This window comes from Varanus komodoensis, unplaced genomic scaffold (genome assembly GCF_004798865.1).
Source record: "Varanus komodoensis strain SLA01 unplaced genomic scaffold, ASM479886v1 scaffold1, whole genome shotgun sequence".
Lineage (NCBI taxonomy): Eukaryota > Metazoa > Chordata > Lepidosauria > Squamata > Varanidae > Varanus > Varanus komodoensis.
In genome coordinates this window covers 9,225,624-9,250,339 of record NW_025335268.1, presented here as the reverse complement: position 1 = coordinate 9,250,339, position 24,716 = coordinate 9,225,624, and the positions used below count along the sequence as shown (strand labels likewise).

At 38.8% G+C, this 24,716-nt stretch overlaps 1 protein-coding gene across 6 annotated transcripts in view; it reads left to right on the top strand.

Annotated features, from left to right (window-relative positions):
* Window positions 1-24,716, top strand: part of LCLAT1 (lysocardiolipin acyltransferase 1) — a 103,573-nt gene that overhangs the window by 63,143 nt on the left and 15,714 nt on the right. The window contains exon 7 of one of the 6 annotated variants that reach the window (XM_044438119.1): window positions 18,727-18,963. The exons of 4 other annotated variants lie outside the window; for them this stretch is intronic. In XM_044438119.1, coding sequence (XP_044294054.1) covers window positions 18,727-18,944 — 218 coding nt within the window. In that variant the 3' untranslated portion in view covers window positions 18,945-18,963. Of the gene's footprint in view, window positions 1-16,233; window positions 16,262-18,726; window positions 18,964-24,716 lie in introns of those variants that run through there. One more of the 6 variants, XM_044438216.1, reaches the window with a different exon arrangement.

Genomic DNA, 24,716 nt, shown 5'->3' with positions numbered 1-24,716 from the left:
TTTGAGCCCTACAATTAATCAAGGGAGAGCCCTTGATCTACCTCCCTGAGCATTCCATAACACTTTCTGTATTCTACAAGTGGAAAGAGAAAGAGAACAAGAACCTACCCTGTTTTCCTCTACCAAACTGTTAAAATCTGTGCAACAGTGGGCAGGAATTATGGGTGGCTATTCTTAATGTTGAACTGTTTCTCTGGTGCAGCATTAATGGTGGCTGCTCCCTTCCTCCCAGATTTAAAAGAATGACTTCTGCAAGGGATAGTTTAAACCAGGCCTATAGAGAGTCTATAACCATTATGGAAACTAGACACAGGGCACACATAGAAATCAAAAGTTACAGATTACCCTATCTTCTCTTTCCTGATTCTAGGAAAGAGGAGAGACAAAACTCTCAAATACAGCAGTCAGCACTGTTTTTCTTTGCCAGCCAGGGAGTATGTAGTGGGACTCATGCCCACCTGCCTCAAGCCATAAAGATAAGGCAAGTCCATTTAGCTCAATCCCTATTCCTTATGCAGTATGCAGTACTATTCACACATACAAACACAAGCAAGGAGCCGTTTCTGAACAGAGTGCCTTGTTTTTGTCTCATCCTTCTGGAGTGGGTTCTGCCCAGGAGGCTGCCTACCAGGCTGTTTAGTTTTCCCTGACTGAATGTGAGAAACTTCCCAGAGGAGACAGTACACCAGGCTTTTTCTTGTGGAGGCAGTGTTTACCTGCTCCAGTCAAGGGTCTATTTGCAAGCCTGGCTTAGAGAAAAGTCATTGAAAAGCAATGCCATTGCAGATCTGCAAGGATTTAGAAGTTCTTATGAGGAAACCTGGGAAAGCATTTCTCAAGTTGGGGGAGCTGATGTGCTGAGGCAGTCAATAGTTTATGTAAGGCTTCTTCTCCAAATGTAACAGGTTTTTTAGGGAAGCTTTGCAATCTTGTCCAAGTGTAGAACAATATGAAAATAGATGGTTCAGCTTGATAATGTTATCCATAGAGGTGGTTTCAGTTGCTGAAAGTTCTCTGCCTGGATTACTGCAGAAGTACAATGTGTAAATGTTGGACTCTATTTGGGCTTTGCCTCAGAAGTGTTCTGTGCATGGCTTGCTAGGGTAATGATTTACAAAAGCCCCCGATCCAAAGGAACAGCTTGTCAGAGCTATCCTCTGAAGCTACAAATTAGGAACACCAAATCCTGTATAGTCCAGATAGTTGGACCTGAATGGTCTCTTCTGTTGTGTACAATCACTAAAAGAAATAGTGTTCCCATCTCAGATGAAAATGCATTGTAGTTTCATTCAGGTCTTTTTCCTTGAATACAACAACACTGGCCCCTAGAGGCTAATCATACGAATTCTCTTCCATCTTGCTAATGAATTTTCAAATCGTGGCCCTTTATAGTGGCAGCATAGTTGTTGATTAACCTAATTCCAAAATGTAAAATTTAAATATTTTCATCTGTACCCTAAATCTCTCTCTATATTTTTGGTTCACTATATTAAAACTTCATTTACTATACCAGCTTTCAACAGTTTGACTTGAATAGTCAGTATGTGCTCGTATGGGAGGTCATTTTCTTCTCCCTTCCTTTTACCCTCAAAGTATACGTAGTTTGGGCTGTTTTTGAGGTGATTCACATTTTTCAGTTTGACAGTCAATTGCTGGATTTTACTGAAGAGCTCTTGAGCGTTTTGGTGTATTTATATTAGCAGCATGTTGCCATGGGCACCAAAGTTGAAAAGTCAAAACATATGGGACAGAGATGCTTGGGAAAATGTTCTAGTGGAGTCAGAACTCTTTTTTAAAAATGAAGCCGCATTTCATTTATTTTCCTGTTACACAACTGCTATATTAGAAGCAATGTTCTCTTTTCCCAAACTTATTTTTACCAGTCTTGTTCTGGCTGAATAATAGTATTAAGTTCTGTATCTCTTACTATACAGTTAGCATGATTGATTCTGACATTGATATACTTTTTAAATTTTTTGGCCTGAAAAGCTAATAAACTAGCTTTTCATTAGATCAGGTTAGAGCCCCTTGACATTTGCCTGCAGGGGAGATGACCACATACTGTGTGCATTGCTGGATGAAGGACCACAGTACTTAGTTTGACAGTGTAATAGGACAAAGCAATGGCATGTTTATAGTGCCAACCACATGTTGAGCAGGTACATGTATGGAGATCTGCATCCAACAGAGTGCATAAAAGGATACACATATTGACTGTGTCCAGCCCTATATCCACCTACTCTCTTTATCTCCCAATACTTCCTTTGTTTCTTTAAGTTTACAGTGAGTGTGTTGGCATTCCCATGATTCCATCACAGAACAATAAGGGCTACATCTGACAACAGGTGTGCCTGTTTTGCATGAATAAAGTCCCAGGATCAGCTTTGTGTCCCTTCAGCTAAGGAGTCACAAAGATCTCAGCCCGGGACCTTAGAAAACCATTGCTGGTCAGTAGAGCCAGTTGTGCCATAGACGCACCAAGGCATCATGTAAGGCAATTTCATATGCTCAACAGACCTCATGTAAGGAAAAATTATGTAACACAGCACACTCAACATCAACACTACAGTGTAGATCCAACTTTAATCAAATTCGTAATGGAGTTTAAAATGGTTTGGTCTCACATTTAGTCTTGCCTGCAATTGTAATGAGACTGTTATTGTTGTCCACAAGCCAGTAGAGCTTAGAAAAATATCTATGGACCAGGTCAGAATACTTAGACCCTGCCCTGTAGCCAAAGTATTTTGTGTATGCGCTGCTAGAATATAGTTTATGGTGTTCAATTTGGCAATCTTATAGTTTAATATAGTCTGTCCAAGTACAATGCATAATCTAAGCATATTTAGGTAGGGTTTTTAATTCTATGGGGCCTTCTAGCCAACTGTAGCCCTTCTTTCTGGTGTGTTTCCAGTCCTCTAGTGCAATTAAGCCCTGACTAATTTCAACAACAGATGGAAGAATGCTTGTATCACTGTATCGTCATTGCTATTCTTCTCCCTTGATTGCGAGAAGAGAAGTGCAGATAGTGGTAGCTTTTATAGTTGGCGCAGTGTCATCTGCTATGCATCTGAATGGATGGTCTGTGAGTGAGATTCTGAAAACTTTATGCGCTGCTGCTGCTACTGAACAGTGGAACCACACTACAAATTGCAAGCAAATGAATGTATTGGTCACCTCAGGGTTCATTCAGATCAAGAAACCTGCTAAAGGCAATTGTGAGGAGAAAGGTAGTCATGGGGGGGGGGGGCAGCATAGCCCTAACCCACCCACGCCCCTTTTCAGGAAACCTTTACATAGGAATCCACTTAAAGGATTCTTAGCTGTGGGAAGATGTGGAAAATGCATAGGTAGCAAATGGGAGTTCTGCTTAAACCAGTAGTACACAAGAAACCAAACTAGAAGAAAGAATAGGTGCTGCAAAGCTCAGAAAAAAGGTATGGTTGACAGAATGGATTAAAAAATAAAATAAAAACACCACATTTAGTCTGTAACATTCCTTTTGTGATTGGCACATTAGTGGCCCTTCTTGAATCACAAAAATATAAAAATCCTTTTGTACCTCAGTGTTAAATCTGCAGTGCTACAAAATGAGCATACTTTTATACCAGTAAAAATTCAGCTCCACACATTCATATAAGATCCACAGCAGCTTCAAAGTATTGACATTTGCCATTTTAAGAGAAAGGCTTTGGTTAGGGTTGCTAAATAAAGCAACTCAGAGTTTAAATGACATCCTGGAAAAACCCTCAAAGGCATCCTTAAAGTGTTTTTGAAATGTTGTCCTGGCCTATGCATTCTGCTTGCCAGAAACAAAAATCTGTACCGCTGTGAAATTATATAATAGTAGTGCTCTATCAATATTTTTGAATAAACAATCTAAGATGCTCAGGCACTGTAGACCAATTCTCAGTATCCCTTGACTACTGGCTATGCTTGTTTGAGCTGATGGGGGTTGTAGTCTTAAATGTCTGGAGGGCACCAGGTTATGGAAGACTAGAAAAAGAGATGGCTCTTCTAGTAAGCTTTTTCAAGTTTTCATGGAGGAGTGATCACCACAAGAAGCAGAAAATTCCAGGTCTGCTGCTGATGGTCATGGCATCTTGCAGAAATATAGCATATTAAAAGACATTGGACAGCTTGACTCCCTTATAATCAATGAGTAAAGGGCCTTGCCCCATGGAGCTTGGCTGCCTGAGACAAGGATTCCATCTTCTCTATCTAATGCTTAATTCTCTCCATTAATTATCATTATAGGTATACTGTATTCAGAGAATCTCAAGTTCTGTAGTTCACCAGCCCTACCCAAAACCACTAGCTTCTGCAGACCACATTGCTTTGGTCTGCTTTCAGCATAGCTGACAAAATAGAATGTATTTTCTGGAACCAACCAAATGTATCCACATAATTATAAGAAGCTGAGTTCGTGTTAACAGTCCTACTCCATTTTGTTTAACTTTCCAAAAAAGCAGATCATTATGGAAAATGGGGAGTGCCAAAGCATCTCACATCTTTGTCAGCATTTTAAATCTCTTGTAATTTAAAATTCTTTTTAACTAGCACTTCAAAAAATATAAACCAAAAAGAAGCATCTTATATTTAGCTAAAACCAGCCAGTTAAGTATAGTTTTCTGATTCAGAACATATTTTAGAGTAAGAGTGCTAAAAATAGCCTGTTGTGAATTACAACAATTTGCAAAAGCTGGTTTATCCATAGAGTTTAGCAAAAAAAGAAGACTATGAGTGTGCAGGGGAGAGGCATTAACAGCCACAGAGTCCTTAGCCTCTAAGTATGATTAAAAGCTAAAAAGCAACCAGTTATTTTTGTAATCACCAAGTATAGTCTTAGTTTTGAGCAACATTCATTGTAATGCTAATGAAAAACTTTAATGTGCTTGAAGGATATCCTGCCTTCTGTTGCATTATTAATACAGCCAAACCACTGGAAAACTAAGTGCAAATGCCAATCCACTTAGTGCTATCGTTCAGCTAAACAGAACTTTCCATTTTAAACTATAGCATGTGTAGAATGGCAATGAAATATACATGTACTTTGCAATAAGTTGTGCCAGTCTCTGAGGAGACAGAGTACAATCAACATGTCCTTCACATTTAAGATTCTCTCACTTTTGTATTTTCATTTTTTTTTAAAGGGGGAATTATTGATGAAAGCATCAGTGTTCACACTTTTCAGTGTTTGCAGTTGTATGGTCCATATTTTTACTCTTGATTGTTGGATAAAATTGTTATCATTATATTGCTACTATTTAATACTGATGTTTAGATTTCTATCAATTTGAAAGTGAAACACAGCCCCCTAAAAATAATGTAGCGACTTCTTCATACTTGGAAGATTTCCTAAGTACACAGAAGTCTAATGGTATTGAATTAAAAGAAAAAGAAATTAAAACTCATATGCAAGTAGTTGGACCAAACCTATGGAATATTGAGAGAATTTACTATTAAAAATTGAAGGTGCCCATTTGGTGGGCAGTTGACTACAGGTTGGCCTGTTTGAGTCATTAACAGCTTATTATTGTGGTTGGTGGGATGAGTGCCATATTTATAAAAATGCTTCCTTTTCCTGAATTATACATGGATGTTTCAGGAAGAAGAGACAAAAAGACATCTTTTCCATTTCATGTTTTCCAGCACCCTGGCATCCATCCCCAAAGTTGATCTCTTAGTGTTACATAGCATTGCAAGGGAAGGCTGCAAGCAAGGGAGGGCTGCAGGAAAGCTTTTTCCCATTTCTTTGGCCCCCACCCAACCTGTGATTGCAGATTAGTTTTGCAACATTTCTGTTCTGGACTGGGGAGCCTGAACATGAACATGTTTGTTAGGGACTGTAGGATGCATTGTAACATTTTCTTGGAGAACCTCACTAGTTTCAGTTATCAGAGTTCCATTACAATCATATGATCCAGAAACAGGATCCAAGATGGTGCTTTGCAGATGAAGGGACAGGAGTCACCAGCGGTAAGATAGTGTGTCTCTCTCCCTCCTGAGTAGTATTCCTGGGTGTGCTTACTTTTTTCTTCCACATGAATGAGTGGTTGTCCATTATCACTTCTGTAAAACTTGCCTTCCACTCCTGACAAATAACTGGCAGGATTCCGCAGAGAGTGGAGAAATGTACAAGTTATTTCTGTGTATAGAACCCAAAGAGAAGTTCTGCCCCCACCAGGGCTGCTTGTGCCATATCCTGTCTTAACAATGGACACTTTTTTGCTATGTATGTTTTTAGAAACATCTTGACAGGAGAGGGCAGGATAAGGATTTCTGTGAATGCAGATTTGTTACAGGATATGGAAAGAATAAAGCATTATTTTCAAAAGTCAGTAATAGTGTAGGTCTGTTGGTCTTCATGGCAGTTCAGTGGTAATATGCATGTGTCAAACAGACAATACCTACTTTTATTTTTTGGAAAAAGCAATGCCAAAGCTTGGGTCTATCTGGAAACTACCTCCTGATGCAGATATCCTCGCATTAATCTCTGGCATGTGGGAACTTACTCTTTCCTTATTCAGTAGGAAATGCATGCTGGACCTGTTTAAGCATATTTTCATCTTTTATATTTCAAAGTTTAAGTCTTGGCATTGAAAATAGATACTGGAACAGAGTTCTAGCATTATAAAATCCTGGCAGTGCCGGAAGTGCACTACAAGGCACAGAATAAAAATGCTAGAACAGAACTTACCAGCTGTTCTGGAATTTCAAGAATCCAAGCTTGCCTTCTTTTGGAGCCTCTGAAAACCACAGTTGGACAGGTACAAAAATGAACAAATGTATCTTTCTGTTAAGCACAGATTATGCTGATGTCATTTATCAAGAAGCCAATATGTTGTATTGCATGGTTGGCATCTGCAAATAGTTTGAGAAGCATAAGTATGTGGTTTTGAGTTCAGCTTTTCTCCTTATGAAGTATATCAGGATAGCTTGAGAAGCCCTTTCCGGCCCCAGTCTTTTGTCATCACTTTCATTAATTGCTTAAAACTAAACATATGGATAGTTATCAATTACCCAGCAAGTAACAAGGTTCTAAGTGTACGTAGCACCCTTAGCTAGCTGTATAAGTAAGAAATTTTTGACATATGGAAGCATTCAAACATGCTGTCTCTCACTTGCATTCTGGTTATATTTGCCATACCCAACTGGAATTTGAAAAGGAGCAAATACATTTTGACTCCTCCCTAAAATGATATGCAAGAGAGCTCTCATTAAAACAAGCAACAGCTCTTTCTGGATACCCAGTGTGCATTAATGAGGATCTTCTCTCAGGGAACATTCAGCCCTCCTGGGTCCTAGGTGTTGAGAAATACATATTCCAACTGCTTCAAGATTGTATTTTCTCACTGCTTTGCTTTCCCCTTCAAGCATTCCACACATTTATACAATGAGGGAGTCTTAGCTAGAGGGAGGCTGTAACATACTGACAAAACTGTCTAACTGCTCCCTATTCCTTGGCGTCTTCTCCTTGGAGAAGTAATATGGATGTTGTAATGTAGAGGTAACACATGGGAAAGTGTCTGGAACAGAGACTCCACTGGCCTGTCTAGCACACAGGCTGGTTGTTCCTCACTGTTCTTCTAGAACACAAGAGGCTAAACATACAATCCATATGAAAAAGTACAAGAGTGTTATTGGAGCTAATTTTATTTTTTATGCTTTGAAATCTGTTGCAACCTTCAACAACAACAAGTTTGTGTAGTTATTCCTGTAACAATGAAATGTACCTTTTTATTTACTTGAGAATTTGAGGCATGTTGCTTAGCGAAAGTATATAGAAACAAGAGTGGGTAGTGGCAGAACAGTGTCTAATCCATTGAATGGAAACTTTGCTGTTGTGCACGATCATCTTCAGTTTCAGTGTTTGAGCACCGTAAGAGTTCCAGGAACTAATTATTCAGCACTGCCTGGTGACATGGAAATATATTAAATATACATAGATGGCTACCCATGAATGTGTTCTTTGTGCTAAAGAAGCGGAATACTTTATTTTTGTGAGAAGTATACAGGTTTTGTACTGGCAAAGTAATACATAAAAGCAAGTAACAAAAGAGCCTAATACTTCCATGATGCAAAACAAAGCACCCAGTATGTCCAAAGATGAGGCTTCTCGTACTTTAATTTGACTTTATTCAAATGTATTTCAAACTTGAATTTTACCATATGTATATTATGATGAGATGTAAATGAAATAGCTAGATATTAACCCTTGGTAATCTGATTCATCATCCTACAAGGTATCCTAAGGGGTTGGCTCCCCTGATGACTTGCTCCCCTGATGTCTCTTCTGGTAGCTGCTTAATTCATATTTCTGCTTCTCTTGCTGTTAACCTTTTCATGCACAGGGCAATTTCAGATGTTGCAGAAGCTGCCAGAAAGCACTTCCAGTTGGCAGTATAAATCCTGGTAATCTGAGAGAAATCAATCACCTGTAAGAATCTCCATTCCAAAAGGCATCAGCACACGTGCATCTGTGATCCAATGAACTTAGGCACTTAGCCACTACAACCTATAACCAGCTACTGCAATGTGCTTTGCATGGGGCTGTCTTTGATGTATTTCAGGATCTATAATGTCCAGAATACAACAGTGCAAATATTACTTATTTATTTAAAATATTAGCATGTCAGCAATTGTGTCATAGCACCTCTGGGCGGCTCGCAACAGAATTAACAGGGACTTGTGATGAGGACCATTTATCATTTATGTACAAGCAACTTTACTGGTTACCACGTGGTTTTCAGGCCCAATTCAGAAGTGCTGGTATTAACCTATAAAGCTTTTATTGGCCTTGGTCCAGGGAACCTGAAGGTTTATCTGTCTATCCCCTTAGGAATCTGCCTTGATGCTAAAGTGTTTTGCTCTAGATTTCCCCTCTTCTGAAGTGAGACTGGTTGTTAGAGGGATAGGACATTTTTAGCAGTTATACTGTGGAATTTGAAAGGCAATCACTCCTTTTAAAGATGAGCTCAGGTTTTTAAGAAAGTATTTTACTAAATGTTTGTTTGTTTGTGATGTACTGCTGTCTGGATATCTTGCTACCTTTATAGTCTGTGTGTGGTGGATTAGATCGACAGTAACTGATTTTGTTCTCAGGTAATTCTTTTGTAGTATTAACTGTCACATTGTCACATTAGGTTTTATTGTTATCTGGAAAGCCTATGTAAGACAGCAAAGTAGCACAACATTTTAGAAATAAAACCTCAGCATTCTAGAATGCTGATTTAGTCAAACATAATAGAGAATGTGAGAACCGAAAGAGAAGGACAAACTCTTAGAACCACTGGCTATTATCTTCGATAGATCTTGGAAAACTGGAGAAGTGCCAGACAACTGGAGAAGGGCTAATGTTGTCCCTATCTTCAAAAAAGGGGGAAAAAGATGAACCTGGGAACTACAGACCAGTTAGCAGCATCAATCCCTGGAAAAAATCTGGAGAAAATTATTTAAAAACCAGTCTGCAAACACCTTGAAGAAAATGCAATGATTATTAAAAGCCAGCATGGATTTATCAAAAATAAATACTGTCAGACTAATTTCATCTCATCTTTTGACTGGGTTACTTCTCAAACGGACAGAGGGAGCGCTGTGGATATAATCTTGCTCGACTTTAGCAAAACTTTTGACATAGTGTCCCACAACATTTTTATAAGCAAATTAACAAAAAGTGGACCAAATAGAAAAACTGTTAGGTAGATCCAAATTGGCTGCTAAATCAGACACAACAAATGCCCATCAATGTCACCTTCTCAGACTGGAGAGAGGTAACTGGTAGGATGCCGCAGAGTTGAGTCCTAGGGCCAGTGCTCGGCAACATTTTTATTAACAATTTAGATGAAGTACAAGGAAATATAATCAAATTTTCAGACAACACAAAATTGGGTAGAATAGCAAACACCCTAGAAGACAGAATAAAGATTCAGGGTGATCTTGATAAACTTGAACCCTGGGCTGAAAGCAACAGTATGAGGTTCAATAGGGACAAGTGCCAAGTCCTCCAGCTAGGAAAAAGAAACCAAATGCATTACTGCAAGATGGGAAATATATGGCTCAGCAGAACTGAAAAAGAAAAAGACCTTGGAGCTTTTGTAGACATCAAGCTAAGTATGAGCCAATAATGCAGTATAGCCACAAAAAGGGCAAATGCTATTTTGGGGTGCATTAGTAGAAGTATTACTCCCAAAACATGAAAAGTCCTAGTTCCCCTATACTCCTCACTAGTCAGATCTTACCTGGAATACTGTGTGCAGTCCTGGGCACCAAGATTTAAGAAAGATGCAGAAAAATTAGAAAGGGTCCGGAGGAGTGCAACAAAAATTATCTGAGGTTTGGAAACACTGCCCTATGAACAGAGACTGGGAGAACTGGACATGTTCAGTGTTGAGAAGAGAAGACCAAGGGTGGACATAATAATCACTCTATAAGTATTTCAAAGGCTGTCACATAGAGAAAGATCAAGATCTCTTCTCACTGATACTAGAATGTAGGACACAGAATAATCAACTCAAGTTGTGACAACCCAGATTCAGGTCAGATATTAGGAAAAGCTTCCTCACTGTCTGATCAATTTCAACAGTGCATCCAATTGCCTAGAGAGGTTGTGAGTTTTCCCACACTAGACAGAGTCAAGACAGAAATGAACAGTCATCTGAGTGGGATGGTGTAAATTGGTGTCCCACAACAGTAGGAGGTTGGACCTGATGACCTCCTTGGCCCCTTCCACTCTACTATTCTACGATTCTATGAAACTTCTGTGCTTCTTCAGAAGATACACAGCCCTTACTTGTTGGAGTGGGTCTAAGACCCATGCACCTCTAGACCTTTGCCTCACAGTACAGAAAATATATGGCTGAATCAGGTGAGACTGCATCTTTCTGAACCCAGGTTTTCCATTACCCCTACTGAAAGCAGGGCCAATAGGGCATATGGGCATATGGTACAACTACGTTGAAGCTAGTAAGTCTGGGTCTGGTCATAACTAGATGGCAGCACCTAAATCTGGCTCCACCCTCTTTCCCTCACTACTAATCATTTTGTTGTTTCTTGGCGTTCTTGTAGTCTTTCTCCCATTTTAATTTCTCTTAAGCCTTAGTTACGAGTGCTAGCAGTAAGAGCTTTAAGTTAACGTGCTGGTATTTTGGCCCTATCCCTTTTGCCTTCAGCCTGACCCACCTCTAGAATGTGGCCCCTGAGGGCCTCTCTGGAATAAAATTTGGCTTTCAGGCCAAAAGAAGTTCAGCAGCTGTAACATAAATAACTAGTGATTTCAGATTGTAAAGGAAAGTTCTTCTCCATATGAGACTGCCTTCTTGGTTGTGCCATCTTGACTGTGGAATATCCTCCCCATGGAGATTACCTGAAGCCAACATGCAGTTGCTCAGCATTAACTAAAAGCTTTAATTTTTATTTAGTTGATTTTGTGTGTTCTGTCTTGCTCATAATGGATCACTGAGTCAGGAAGATGGTACATTCAGGTGTGGTATCTCTGCTTCAGGTACTGTCTTCTGCATCTAGTGAAAGGTGGGTATGAAGCGCACCCACCCACGTGCAACCCAAGACCTGTCCCTGATCTTGCAGCACATGAAGGTTGTGGGTGTGAGCATTGGCTTTATAGGTCTTAGAATTGGCCATATAGGTCATAGAAGGTCCCTAATTTGGGAAACAGAATTGCAGAATGGTAGCATAGTAAAAACAAAGACATTGAAACACTCTCTACAGATTCGCTACCTGGTTTAACTGCAGTTAACCACATTGTTGGCATTCTGCATAGTCACTGGTATGCAGAGAAAGCTTGCCAGGAATCCAAAAGTTTATAGTGTGGTGGAGGAAAATGGTACTTTTTTGACACTGGAATTAAATAATAGGCTTCAAGCATAGCTATTTCGGACTTGCTAGTGCCATGTCAGTATAATTTAGTATAAGTATACAATATGAGACTGGCGAATATAGATTTCATTCCTTCCCTTTATCAAATCAGTTTCTTTTATAGCCTCCATTTAACAAAAACATAATGCTGACCTTAGACTTGATATATTACGAAATAAATGTTATAATTCCTGGAAGTCTTTAGGTTAAACCAGTTTATTTTTCTAATCTCTGAGTGTGTTTTGAGGACTAGTCTATAATGACCCTTTCTTCCTGCATTGGTTTATTAAATAATGCAGTTTTTCATCTGTTTTTGTTTGCTTTTTCATTCATAGTATTCTTATTCTATATAATGTTAAGCATGTTCTAAGAAGTATGTGCTGCTGAGTTGGTCAGGAACAGTTAGCAGTAATATCTGGGGAATTTAGAGTGCTGGAATGAAGGGCAACAGGATAATGTATGCTGCCTTCAGGAAAGATGACAACAAGCTGGCTGAAGGAGTTCAGTAGAGCTGTAAGGGAAAATAGAAATCTATTAGGGATATCACCCATAGCTATGTGAGATTTTCAGTTCTTTCTTTAGGAGGCTATGTTCCACATATTTCATTTTATATTTGTTGAGTCCTAACTGTTCCTGCTTTATGACATGAGAAGTAGAAAACTACATCCCTTGGAGAACTCCATCTCCCATGTTTCAATGTATTTTGTACCTGTAGAGAGGGGAAAGCTGGGAATTTTAATCCATATTGAGTTTGGTGCGAATCAGATAATTCAAAGAACTTTCAAAGCTCATGTCTTTGAGGTGGCCTTTGCAGAGCTCCCAAATGTGTATCTGAGCCTGGTTTGAAACAATTTACAAGTAGCTAGATTTCACATAGCCCCATAGGCATCTATCAGACTCATCTGTATAACCTAGTGAGGGTGGATATGTTGAATAACTAGTGGGGTTGGAAAGGAAACCAGAGTGAGAGCTGGATCAATGCTAGCACAGTTTTTTACCTGATGAATGCAATTATTCCAGAGTAGGAATACCCTACAGAGAAGCATTGGAGGTATAGGATATGATTAATTTCAAATTAAAAAGGCTGAGGGCAATGATGAGCTTTTAAAATTCTCTACTTTGGCTGAAATAAAAAATGGTGAATTTAGATACAAAGGAATCTCTGACAGCACAGTGTAATAAACAAACCAACTATTAAAATTACAAATTTTCTCATTAGATGCTTGTAAATTAGAATGACTAAATACTTCTTAGGAATACTTGAGTAATAATTCAGCAATGGTGGGTAAAGAACATGATTCCTGAAGTGCTTTCATACTGCTTCTCTTGCTTCCCAGTACGAAAGAGTAAAGGAAATTAAATGTTCTGTTTTCTGGGACTATTAACCAATCATGTAAAATCATTTAGACCAGAATTAATAAGTAAACACAATTTCTCTAACAGTACTTGTTAATTAAGCACTATGTGATGTGAATGAATGTGAATACAGATAATACATCTGATAATATATCGGCAAGTTCCTTTGCAAACATAACATTCACACATTTTCTTGAAAAATATGAAGTTAGTTGGATGCGCAGTATCTTAACTGAAGTTCCACTATATCTGCATATATAATTCTAGTTGAATATTTGCATCAGAAATATTGCATAAATATTGTATGTGAGTGGTTGTGCAAAGCTTGAGAATCTGAACTGTCTGGTTGCTTCCAGAGTTGTGCAAAGCAAAGCCCCATAAACTTCCTGCAGGTAGAAGGGGGTAATTTTCACCAGTTATCCCTTCCAGATGCAGTGCCTCGAAATTCTGGCAGCTGCTGTAGGAGGGAAGAAATTGGCAGAAATTTCCTTTGGCCTGCATGAGTATCTGTTGGATTGCATTAAGATCGCTGAATGGAAGGAACTCTTCTGTTTATAGAACAGCAGATCCATAACAAAATTTCTGAGAGCAGTTGGGGATTCCTGTCAAAATAGTCACTTTTTAAAAACTTGAAATATTATTCCAGCTTTCTAAAACTAACTGTCTTCCCTTATCACAAACACATTTCAATCTCTGTTCTTCTCTTAATACAGAAACAACTTTTTCTCTTGTGATCTTAACAGTTCAGTTGAACAGGTGGAAAAGTGCTAACATTAGTTTTAAGATACTCTGTAAATACCATCTTCAAAACAAGTGCATGTGAGTACAAGACAGGAAGAGACAAGTAATTGCAAGAGGTTCAAATACAGTGGTAGTTTTGAGTATATTCTTAGGAAATTAGATAATTTGGAATTCAAAATGTGAAAGAAGGCATTTCTAAATTATTTTTTATAGGACTAGAGGCTTTTGTCTATACTTACATGAACAGTAATTCCATTTCCATTTCTTGGTTGATGTGAATAAGAAAACCTGATTATTAATGTTATATGGGTCTTATTATGACAAGCTGTAATGGTTGCAGAACAGAACTTCTCATTTATCTCACTCCTGTGTAGGAGTTGCTATTTCTCTTCTGAGCACTTTCAGCAACACTAGAATAACACAAAGTAGAATGCTAGGCTAGACACTAATATCATCCATTACATATAACACACAGAAATGACTTTGCCATCTCCCAGAACAGTTTTGAACTTCAGTTGGAAGACAGCAATGTGAAAACGACCAAGATATAGCAATGTTCTAGTCCTGTTCAGGCATTTGTCTAAACAAGTGGGCTGAAACTGTGTAGAGAGACTTGGTTGTGCCCCCAGCACCCCCAGCTTCTGCCCCCTCAGCCCCAAACTTTGATGTATCAAGTGGCAAAATCTGAATGGGTGTTCAACTCACAACTGTTAGGTCTCCAGTGCTGCACAAAGTTCTCAGGAGAGCCAGTGTGGTGTGGTGGTTGGAGTGTTGGACTGAGCACTTGGGCAATATGGGTTCTAGTGCTTGTTCAGTTGTAAAGCTCACTGGGTGACTTTGTACCAGTCACTTCCTCTCAGCCTAACCTCCCTCACAGGGTTGCAGCTGTTATGAGGATAACATGGAGTGGAGGAGGACTAAGTAAGTCACCTTGGGTTCCTTGGAAGACGGACAAAGTTGAGATACAAATGCAGTGTGGTGGTGGTGATGCTCAGGCACAAGCATTTCAAAGATTGAGTCAAACTCCTCTTCAGACCGGGCTGCTCAGCATGGCAAGAACAGAAACAAGGAAGGCAGCGACTGTTGCATTACAGACATTTTGCTGTTTGGGCTAATCAGCTTTCCAACTGATGTTTAATAGAGTTTACATATAGATATCCTTAGGTATCAATTTACTTAAAATAGGTTGATTTTTTATCAGTATTAGACAATGGTTTAGAAAGTATAGTTTAACCATTTTGTCATATTTGCAATCTCAGTATAGCATCTACTCAGTATTTACTAGAAATTATTTAAATTGATGGATCATGCTCTTTAAAAGATTATCAAAAATTTTAGAACAAAGTGGCAGAATTGTGAGCTAGGCAACTAGCTGCTTCTGTGTTAAGATAGAAGGTAGGGAGAAAGTATCTTGCCTTTCAGACATGTCAAATCCTACAAGGGATGAGATTTAGCCTGCTGTATATTTTCTTTGCATTAGTTTTCTCAGCTCTTAATTGCCTTATTTTAACACAACCACAGATATTAAACTTTCTATATCTTCTCTATTTTTATACCCTAAAAGGCTTTTAAAGCTATTTAGCCATTGCTTGCTTCATTTGGACTGATTCCTGTGGGATTACTCTTTGAGCCTTCCCACTGCATTGACAAATTGGAAAATAGTCTCCCAGAATGGAGAGGTTACCAAAAAAGGGTGTGTGTTAAGTAGGGGAGTAAATTTAGCACATGTACATTTTATTAAATTTATGACTTAAAAATATTCAGTTAAGTATTTCACAGGACAGCCAACTGACCCTCCTCTTGCGTGTGCTGATGGATTTTAGAATGCTTGCCAAATACTTTTAGAATTGCATCTTTCAGGATTGCTTCTTATGAACTCAAAGCAAACATTGCCTCTTACAAACTTGAAAAATGGCTTTTTACTTATACTTTCTTTAGCATTTCATCCTTTCATTCTTGTTTCTTGAATGGACAAAACATTTTCTACTCAAATTTTAAAAGTGACACATTTTTATCTGTTTTATTTCTTTAGTGGGGACTGCGTTACTACCCTGTATAATATCTGGTATTATTTAAAATCCAACTTTATTTAATAATCCAAATAGTTTTCAGATTAATACTTAAAATGGTTTTGAAGCTTTAGTATTTACATTAAAAACATAGGATTTTAGGCTGTACAGAAAATAAATATTAAAAGAAAAATGTAGTAAAGAGTTTGTATTCATAATATGGTCCTCCTGGCTCCTCCCTTTTTTCTTGTTTTAGAGTGAAAAGCAAGCCTTTATAATGACGAGAGGTCATTGAGGCCCCATCGGTGTGGGTGTTCAAGGATAGGCTGGACGTCCACATGGTGGGCATGTCGTGAGCGGAGCCGCCTGGTGCCAGAGGTCAGACTAGATGGCCCGGGAGGCCCCTTCTGACTCGCTCTGTTTTCTATGTTTCTATAATAGAGATGTGATCATTTCCCCTCTTGGAATTTTAAGTATATTAAATATATTTGCTCCAATATTTCAGCCTCTGAATATCAACACAGTTTGGATTTGATTGAAGCATTTGTAAAATTGCACTACAGAGTGACAGTGTTGTCATCCAGATCTGCTTATAAGTTGACAGTCTAAATTTATGATTCTTTAAAGTTTGCTTTCTTCATTGTAGTTTGTAGTTTCAAACTGTTTTCAGATGTGCTAAAATACTTTCCTGTGGCCTACATGGGGCTGCTGAAAATTGATGTATCTCGAAGTCAAACCTGGTAACTAGGGGATTCATGCATGTCTATATGCTTATCATTTGTGTTGCTTTTCTCATTCCACTTGTTAGCATGCCTGGCATAGTGTGTGTGTGTGTGTGTGTGTGTGTGTGTGTGTGTGTGTGTGAGAGAGAGAGAGAGAGAGAGAGAGAGAGAGAGAGAGAGAGAGAGAGAGAGGGAGAGAGAGAGAGAGAGAATGGAGCATCTACAGAGAGCCATGGGGGTTAACTATGCAACCATCTGGAGGATACCAGGTGAGAGAAGGCTAATCGAAAGTGCTGCCACTTCAGAATCTGAAACTGCTTTTTCCTATTAAGTTGGCCTAACCTGCTGTTGACTACTCTGTCAGAGGATTCCAACAGTTGTCTTTTCATCTCTATCATATTTGTCTATGAGAATCCTATAAGTTCACATGGGGGGAACAGCATCCTCCCATTTCTGTCCTGAGCAATTGGTCTTAAGAGATATACTACCTATGATAGTAGAACCATTTAGTGTCAGAAGCAGAATATATATGCATCATGATTATTAGCCAATGATAACCTTATGTCTAATCTCCTTTTAAAGCAGAGTAAGGTGGAAGTCGTTTCTGTGTTTTTATGCATATGGATACCAAGACTAACTGGCACAGCTGCTGCTGCTGTATCATATGTACATTGGGTTTATGTATAAAAAATTGAATAGGGTAACAAAGGCTGTAATTTTAATGTAGCTTTCTGTTAACTGAAATATTTTAAATGAAGCTTTTATTGTGTGTATTGTGCTTAGATTTGAACAGCCTGCTAACTAGCCTAGACATGTTTGCACACAGCAGTGTCTTCTCATTTAAATTCAATCATAGTCACAAAACAAGCCTGGCTTAGACTAGCTGAGGATATAAACTTCATTTTCATCTCATTAGGCCACCTGGAAGCAGCAATCAGTGAGTAGTCCTGACGTCAATGGTCTCTCTGCTTCATTAAAATGTTAATTTCATGGCTTTAATTCCTTTTGTAGAATGTGCTGCTGTGGGACACTCTCTGCGGATCCCCCCATCAGCACTAGACAAATCTCCATGCCGTATTTCTTTTTTATTGCTGTAGGGTTTTTTCTGCTTTCTTTTTTAGTGTTCTAAGAGGACATTGAGGACATTAGACAAATGTAAATATTTCTTGAAACGGGGAGCGCTTTTAAGAGCTTGTGAAGTTTATGAATTAATCATGTTATAACTTTGCAGACAATGTTGTCCTTTCAGTATTTTGAAGTGATTGCATGAGGAGACAAAGTGGATAAGCATTTTATCTAACAATAGATCACTGAAATAGAATGCTATAAATACATCCAACACAAACTATTTTTATACCAAGAGGCCTCCATGATGTTTCATTAATACCTTTATGTTACTAGAATAGGTTATTTATTCAAATTTTGTGTTGGAATTCTCTGTAAAGCCAACAATCCAATCTTTGCAATCACTATGCTTCACTGTTATTAAAGGCAAAGATAAAAGGTGTGTTAGTTTACAAGACTATAGCCTGTATTTATACTCATTTCGGGTGCATTCATATGGGTTACACCCTCAGTAATTTTAAGTCCCTGAACATGGAGGCTTATGATCATCCTTTGCAGAGGAGGACAAGCAAGCAGTAGAGTTGATCTTACCCTGCCCTGCATTTTCACTAGATGGGCTTTTATTGTTTGTCTAGCTGGGGAAAAGGGGGAAAAGGCTGGGGAGGCTGGTATACTGGCCCCTCCAGTTTCCTTCCTTCCCTACCCATTGAAGTCCCCCCCATTCACTTTCTTAACCTAGGAGTGCAGCTGAGATGGTTCTTTCCATGTCACCTACAAGGGGATGATTCTCCAGAGTGGTTTCTCTAATCTTAGAATCTTAGAGCTTATTCTGTTGTCTAGAGGCCATAGAATTGCTCACTTAAGTAGCTGATGTATCATTGTATAATTTAATTTTAAAATTAATTAAATTAAAAAGTTAATTAAAAAATTAAAAATGTTTGCTCTGCTCGCTTGGGCCACAGCAGAAGCCCAAGATGACATCGCACCACCTGCCAAAAGGGAGAACACGATACGAGGGCGAGCCATGAGGGTGCGCTCACTTCAGTCAAGGCCTTTCCTGCTCCTCGCCACCGCCCCGCTTCCAAGCCAGAGGAAGGTCCCCTCTCAGGCGGTTGCCTGGCTCCAGGAGGGGGAGGGGGAGGCCAGAGAGGCGAGTGCAGAGTGGCTCCCCCAGCCATGAGAGGGCCGCAAGAAGGAAGGTAAGGACTGCTTTTGGGACAGGGCCGTGGCTGTCTGAGCGGGGCGCCTCTCCCTTCCGCAAGGGGGAAGAAGCGTGGCTGCCGCTCGATGATGGCAGTGGCTTGCCCATAGAAGGCCACTGCTCCTGCACCTCCATCATCAAGTGGCTGCCCCGGGCTCGGCAAGGTAGCCACGGCTCACATAATTAAAAATAGATTTTACAAGTTAGATTTTTCTTACCTTCAATCCTTTAGTGTCTTCGTCTCTCTCGCTCTCTTGCACCCTGCTTTCTTCTGTACATGCATGCAATTGTGGTGGGGGGGGGGGGGGAGAGCCGGCACATGTGCAGTTGAGCTCTTGCAATTTGGCACGTGCACCAGATCTCAGTGACAGAGAACGCCTGCACCAGATCAGAGCTTTTGGACTCGGTCGGAGATGGTTTTCTCTGAGCGAGACCAAAAGATGTGAGGCGGGCCAGATAAACGAGCATGGTGGGCCGTATCCAGCCCATGGGCTGAAGTTTGAGGACCCATGGTATATATAGATAGTTCAACTGTAAAGACAAGACACAGATATGAGTAGTTCTAGCCTACTTGCCTTCAACATCCTAGAAGTCTCTACATCTGTCTATTTTAGGAGCGAAACATTATTAGCATTAAGGAAATGACAGCTTTTCCCATGGCTCTTGGGGTGCAATAGAATGCAGTAAAGACAGTTCATGGTTGCCAATGATCCCAGGACATGAAGCATTGTTGTCCCATAGTGCCGAAGCATGTCAGTGGTTCCTTGTATATATACTGGATGCACAGGCCCTTTTCCTATTCACTATTGGATAGTGAAGTGAGGACAAAATATGCCTTCAATAGAGGAGCTCTATTCAATAAAACAAATGTGGCATGCATACACATGCACACCACCAGCAGGACTGCACTCTTTGTGACCAAAATAGCACAGCAGTGTTTGACAGCTTGGGGAAAGTTCCTCTCATAAAGATTTTAAATACCAATGAAGATTCATCAGACCCATGACAAACGATGTCTAGTTAATGAAGGTAATAAATAGTTCAGCCTAACCAAATCATTTTCTAGAAAATGACTGAAAAAAGGTTCAGTAAATTCATTTGCTTTCTCATTACTGTTCCCTATCGTGATGGTCATGAAGTGTGACAGCTCCATCAAGTTGCTGATATATAGATAGTATAATCAGCCCTATAACATACTTTTCAAATCTGGAGTGTCTAGTTTTTATTTTATTTATGTATTATGCAATCTAGTTATTGCATCCTTCTGCTATTTGATGTATCACGTAAAAGAACTATTTTCACATATCTGTATGGCATCTGAAAATAGGAAGTAGAAGAAATAATGGAACACGCTGAACATTTATTGGTTGAAGGACTACTGTAGAGCAAATATAGCTATCTTAATGACTATGGTAAAGCTAGAATTCTAAAGATAGCCTCTACATCAGATGATGCCAGATTATTAAATGAAAAGTTAAATAATAGTGAAAGCTCAGGATGAAGTCAGTGAAGGTGGAATATGGTTCTGTATCAAGCTGAACAAAGTAGTACTTGAAAACTGAAAGTGGGACATCCATTTCTGTCCTACCCTGCAACTGCCTGCTCTTGATGACGGATTTAATGTCATCAGGTGGGAAAGGAAGATATCCATCTGACATCAGGTGAGGTCTCCATCTGACAGCAGAGCACAGCTTAAAATATTTTATAGAGTTTTCATAGACTTATACACTGATTATAAACTTTATATTAGTTTAATATTGGGTATAGGCCAGCACATCAGTAAAGGAAAACATACAGCCACTTTACCATAACTTGAGATAAACTTGGAACACAGTTCACTTTAAAATGGAAAAAGTGCAAGGGTTTGCTCTTTATTTCAAATAAGTGTGTATTTTCTTTTGCATATTATCATATCCCATCCCTACTTTGTCCATGCTGAGAGATTGAGAACATTCTCGGGAGTGAGTCTGGTTGTTTATTTTTAATTAAATACCTACACTGAAGTATTATATAAATTCTGATCTGTTAATTGGATGAATGAAAGAATGATACATTCATTACCAAGGGGAAAAAAGAGGTGAAACTAAAACTGTCTGCCAAAACAATTCAGCTTTCAGTGCATGCTTAAAAGCAAACAACATTTTAAGCAAACCATTCTTTGGCTACCATGAGGGAAAAGGTATTTTTTTTGCATCCCGACCAACTGAACTTCAATGTGCTTTTGAGGCTGTTGCCGTTTCCCCTTTGATGGTTGTTTTTGAGCAGATTCATGTGGGAAAAAGTGGTTCCTGAACTGCATTATTCCCAGACAGCTTACAGCACATCCTGATTTTCAGTGCATCCTACATTTAGTTAAAAGTGGCAAAATAGGGTTAAAAACATTCCTTTATCCACAGGGAAATAAGATAGATTGGTATTTAACAAAAATACTGGCTTGCACTGGATTGTAAGATAATTTAAGGAGGTTTGCAAAAGAAAAGCTTTCTGTATGCAATCCCACATAGTTCGGGAGACACCATGTCTCCAGACTCCTATGGTTTTCAGGCATTGCTGATGGCTGCAGAGTAAAGGAGGAGTCTGGAAACTTTACTTCTATTAACTTCTTTAAAGGTTCCTTTTCCTGTTTACACACACAGACCTGTAACTTTACATAGCTGGTTACAGCATGCTGGGAGTTGTAGGTCTTTGTTTCTGCCTCAACATCCATAGGATGGCACTTGCACACCCCAGGTAATTTTTCTTAGCATCTCAGACGCTAAGTATACAACAAACACAGACTAGACAGGCCCTAGCATTCCTACATTTTATAACAGTGCTTTCAGTTCTCCCAGCTAATTGATTTGCTATTAAAGACTTAGTATTATGTTTCCATGAAAATTACAAAGGCTCAGCTTCCTTTATTAAAGGGCCAAGTCCTTTCTCACCAAATGTTCTGTGTAGCATAGATACTCTTCGTAATTCTTTTTCTAAGGTAATTTTGACTTCAGAAATTCTCCGTGCATGAACTAAGTTCACCTCTCTCACCTGCCATGAACGTTTTAGATTACCTGTTCTCTGTTAACAAAGGTCAGTATCACTCTGTTAACAGGGGCAAAAAAGATCTGTAAAGTACATGAGAGAGCAGTCAGCCATTATCTAGACAACAGGTTTGTGAAACTGACTTCACTATTAGCAAAATTATTTTGCCACAAGCAAGCCTCATATAAACAGCAGTGAAGTCATGCAGTGTAGTCCTATGCATCAGAGGTGCCGCTGATTTCAGTGGGAATTACTCCAAGGTAAATGTGTGCAGAATTGCAATTTCAGTCACCTGAGTAGTCTCTTTCCTGTATCTAACAATCAGGAGTTTCACAATAGTTTACGACTACATGCAACACACACACACAAAATAAGTATATGTATATAAATTTCATATTATATCCATGTATTTTGGATTGTGTATGCAACATTAGAACTTAACTTAAAAACGTAACATTTTTTCAGTTATTAATTAATCTGCAGGCTGCCTTTTTACCACAACCTGAGTAAAGATTGGGGCAGATGAAATAGTTTTGCAGATGACATTGAGTATATAGCCTTTTAGTTGATGCTTCCTGGTCAGTTCTGTGTTATCTTTTAGGGGAAGGAGAGAATGTGAGCTGGTCTCTATATAAAGATTTAAATGTGTCTGAAACAATGGGTAGCACATCATTTTCAGCCCTTTCTCTTATTTATAGGTTTGTACTTTTTAAACTGCCATGATATGGCTAGTGAAAAGCAATTGTATGAAACAAGTCATCTGTGCTACATAGCAATATATCACAATTAGAAATCCATTATAGCCTAATTAGGCATTTCATTATTAAATTGATGTATTTGGCTTCCTCCAGGTCTTAGGCTAATCCTGAAACAAATTCTTCTTTGTGGATAAATATTAGTCAGTCATAATTAAAGAGTGTTTATTGGAACTGAGATGTTTCATTAAATCCCTTTCTGATTAAGATGGCTCCCTGAATACTGGGCTGATTGAACTTAATAAGATTTGTCCACTTGTGTATTGTGGTATGTCAGAAACTGCTTCAGTGCCAGCAGATTAGCAGCTGTAAGAACATTTCTCCATCCTTCCAGTCATGGCTTTAAACACCTGTCACTTCCAAAGTTTTATGAGCTGCATTTGGATATGCCTCTTTGCAGATCCAAATATAAAGGGTAGCAGGGTTTGCCTGTAGTTAGTGAGTCATGATATCTGTGAAGTAACAATAATGGCTCCTTAGGAAAGGTAATTTTGCTGCATCTTTAATGTTAAGTGGTTCTTAAAGAGCACCATCTTCTGCTGGCCAGGGCAGCAACTATTGAAGCTTAATTGTTCACCTATCCAAAACTGATTTCCTTCCATGGCTTGTTTGAATATGTGTACCTAAAACCCTGCTGAGAATGTTCACTTACTAACACATACCTGTTTGGCAGTTCTAATGAAGCAGCAAGAAATCTGGTCATGTGCTTTGCATTAAGTACCTATGTCTGATTAAGCTCCAAATTTATCCATCTTAGATCAAACAGAAAATTACTGATTTTCTTTAAGTTGTATTTCCAGTTCCTTTCGACAGCAGACATGAAAAATGTATGAATTGTGAAGGAGAAGAGAATTTTAGGTTACATCATGATTACGTAGTGAGAGATACCAGTTCTGAAATCTAGTAATGACTTCTTGCATTGATTAAGGTGTTTAGGAGTTTCTTTTTTTTTTCCAGTACAGCAGTCTACTAGAGAAGAAAATGTTAACTTTAGTAGCCAAGAAACAAAGAGCCATTTGGGCTTGTGCTAGCCCAGTGGAATTTTGGTTCACTTCATCTTTTGTTTTGTTTTGTTTGATCTCTAGGCATATCATAACTGGCTTTTGAAACTTCCCTCCATTGCAAAAGAAATTTCTTTGTGGCATGGTGAAAAATTTAAGGGTAGCAAATAGCAAGAGGATCAAAAGGAGTAGAGTTATCAGTGTAAAATTGCATTTATCCAGACAGCACATTTAGTATATTTTAAACATAAGTTATTCATCTGGAGAAAATCTCTCTCCCTCTCCCTCTCCCTCTCCCTCTCCCTCTCTCATATAAAACCATTTTCTGAGCTTTTTTTTAATGTGACTCCTCCAGAATGAAGAGTATATGCCCAAAACATTCCAAATACATTCCAGTATTTATCTTGCAGCTATTTCAGTTTTGCACATCTTCCATTGTTTATGAGCACTATTTGGATGGGGAGCTATAAGGCTATACTACTGCCTGCTTATTTAGATCCTGACTACTGTTAATAGCCATGGGATTCTCAATAAAGTGCCCTGAATTAAAAACCCATTTGTTAGCTTATTTACTACATCTAATCTCATTATCATGTCAATGAATATTGTAAATACATCATGTAGCTTTGCAGTCCTTAACCTTGCAGCTATTTCAGTTGCTTTTCCTTAAGCCACCAAGTATTAAAGGATCATTTACATGCCTTGGACACAGTTGTGAAGAACATTGAGTAGCTAAAGAGAACTCTCTAGTGGTTGAGTTGGAGCACTGATGAAAGGAGCAGGATGTAGTTTTGGCAACAAGATTTTAATATTGTTGTTTGTTTTATTTACCAATAGCTAAACTTGCTCGGACAGTTTAGAGCATCAGCACAGATTTTACCAAGATATTTACCAAGAGAAAATATATACCATTTTACATTAAGATTTCTATTGTAACTTCTCTTTCCAAACTTGGTCACAGAAAGCCTCTCTGATTC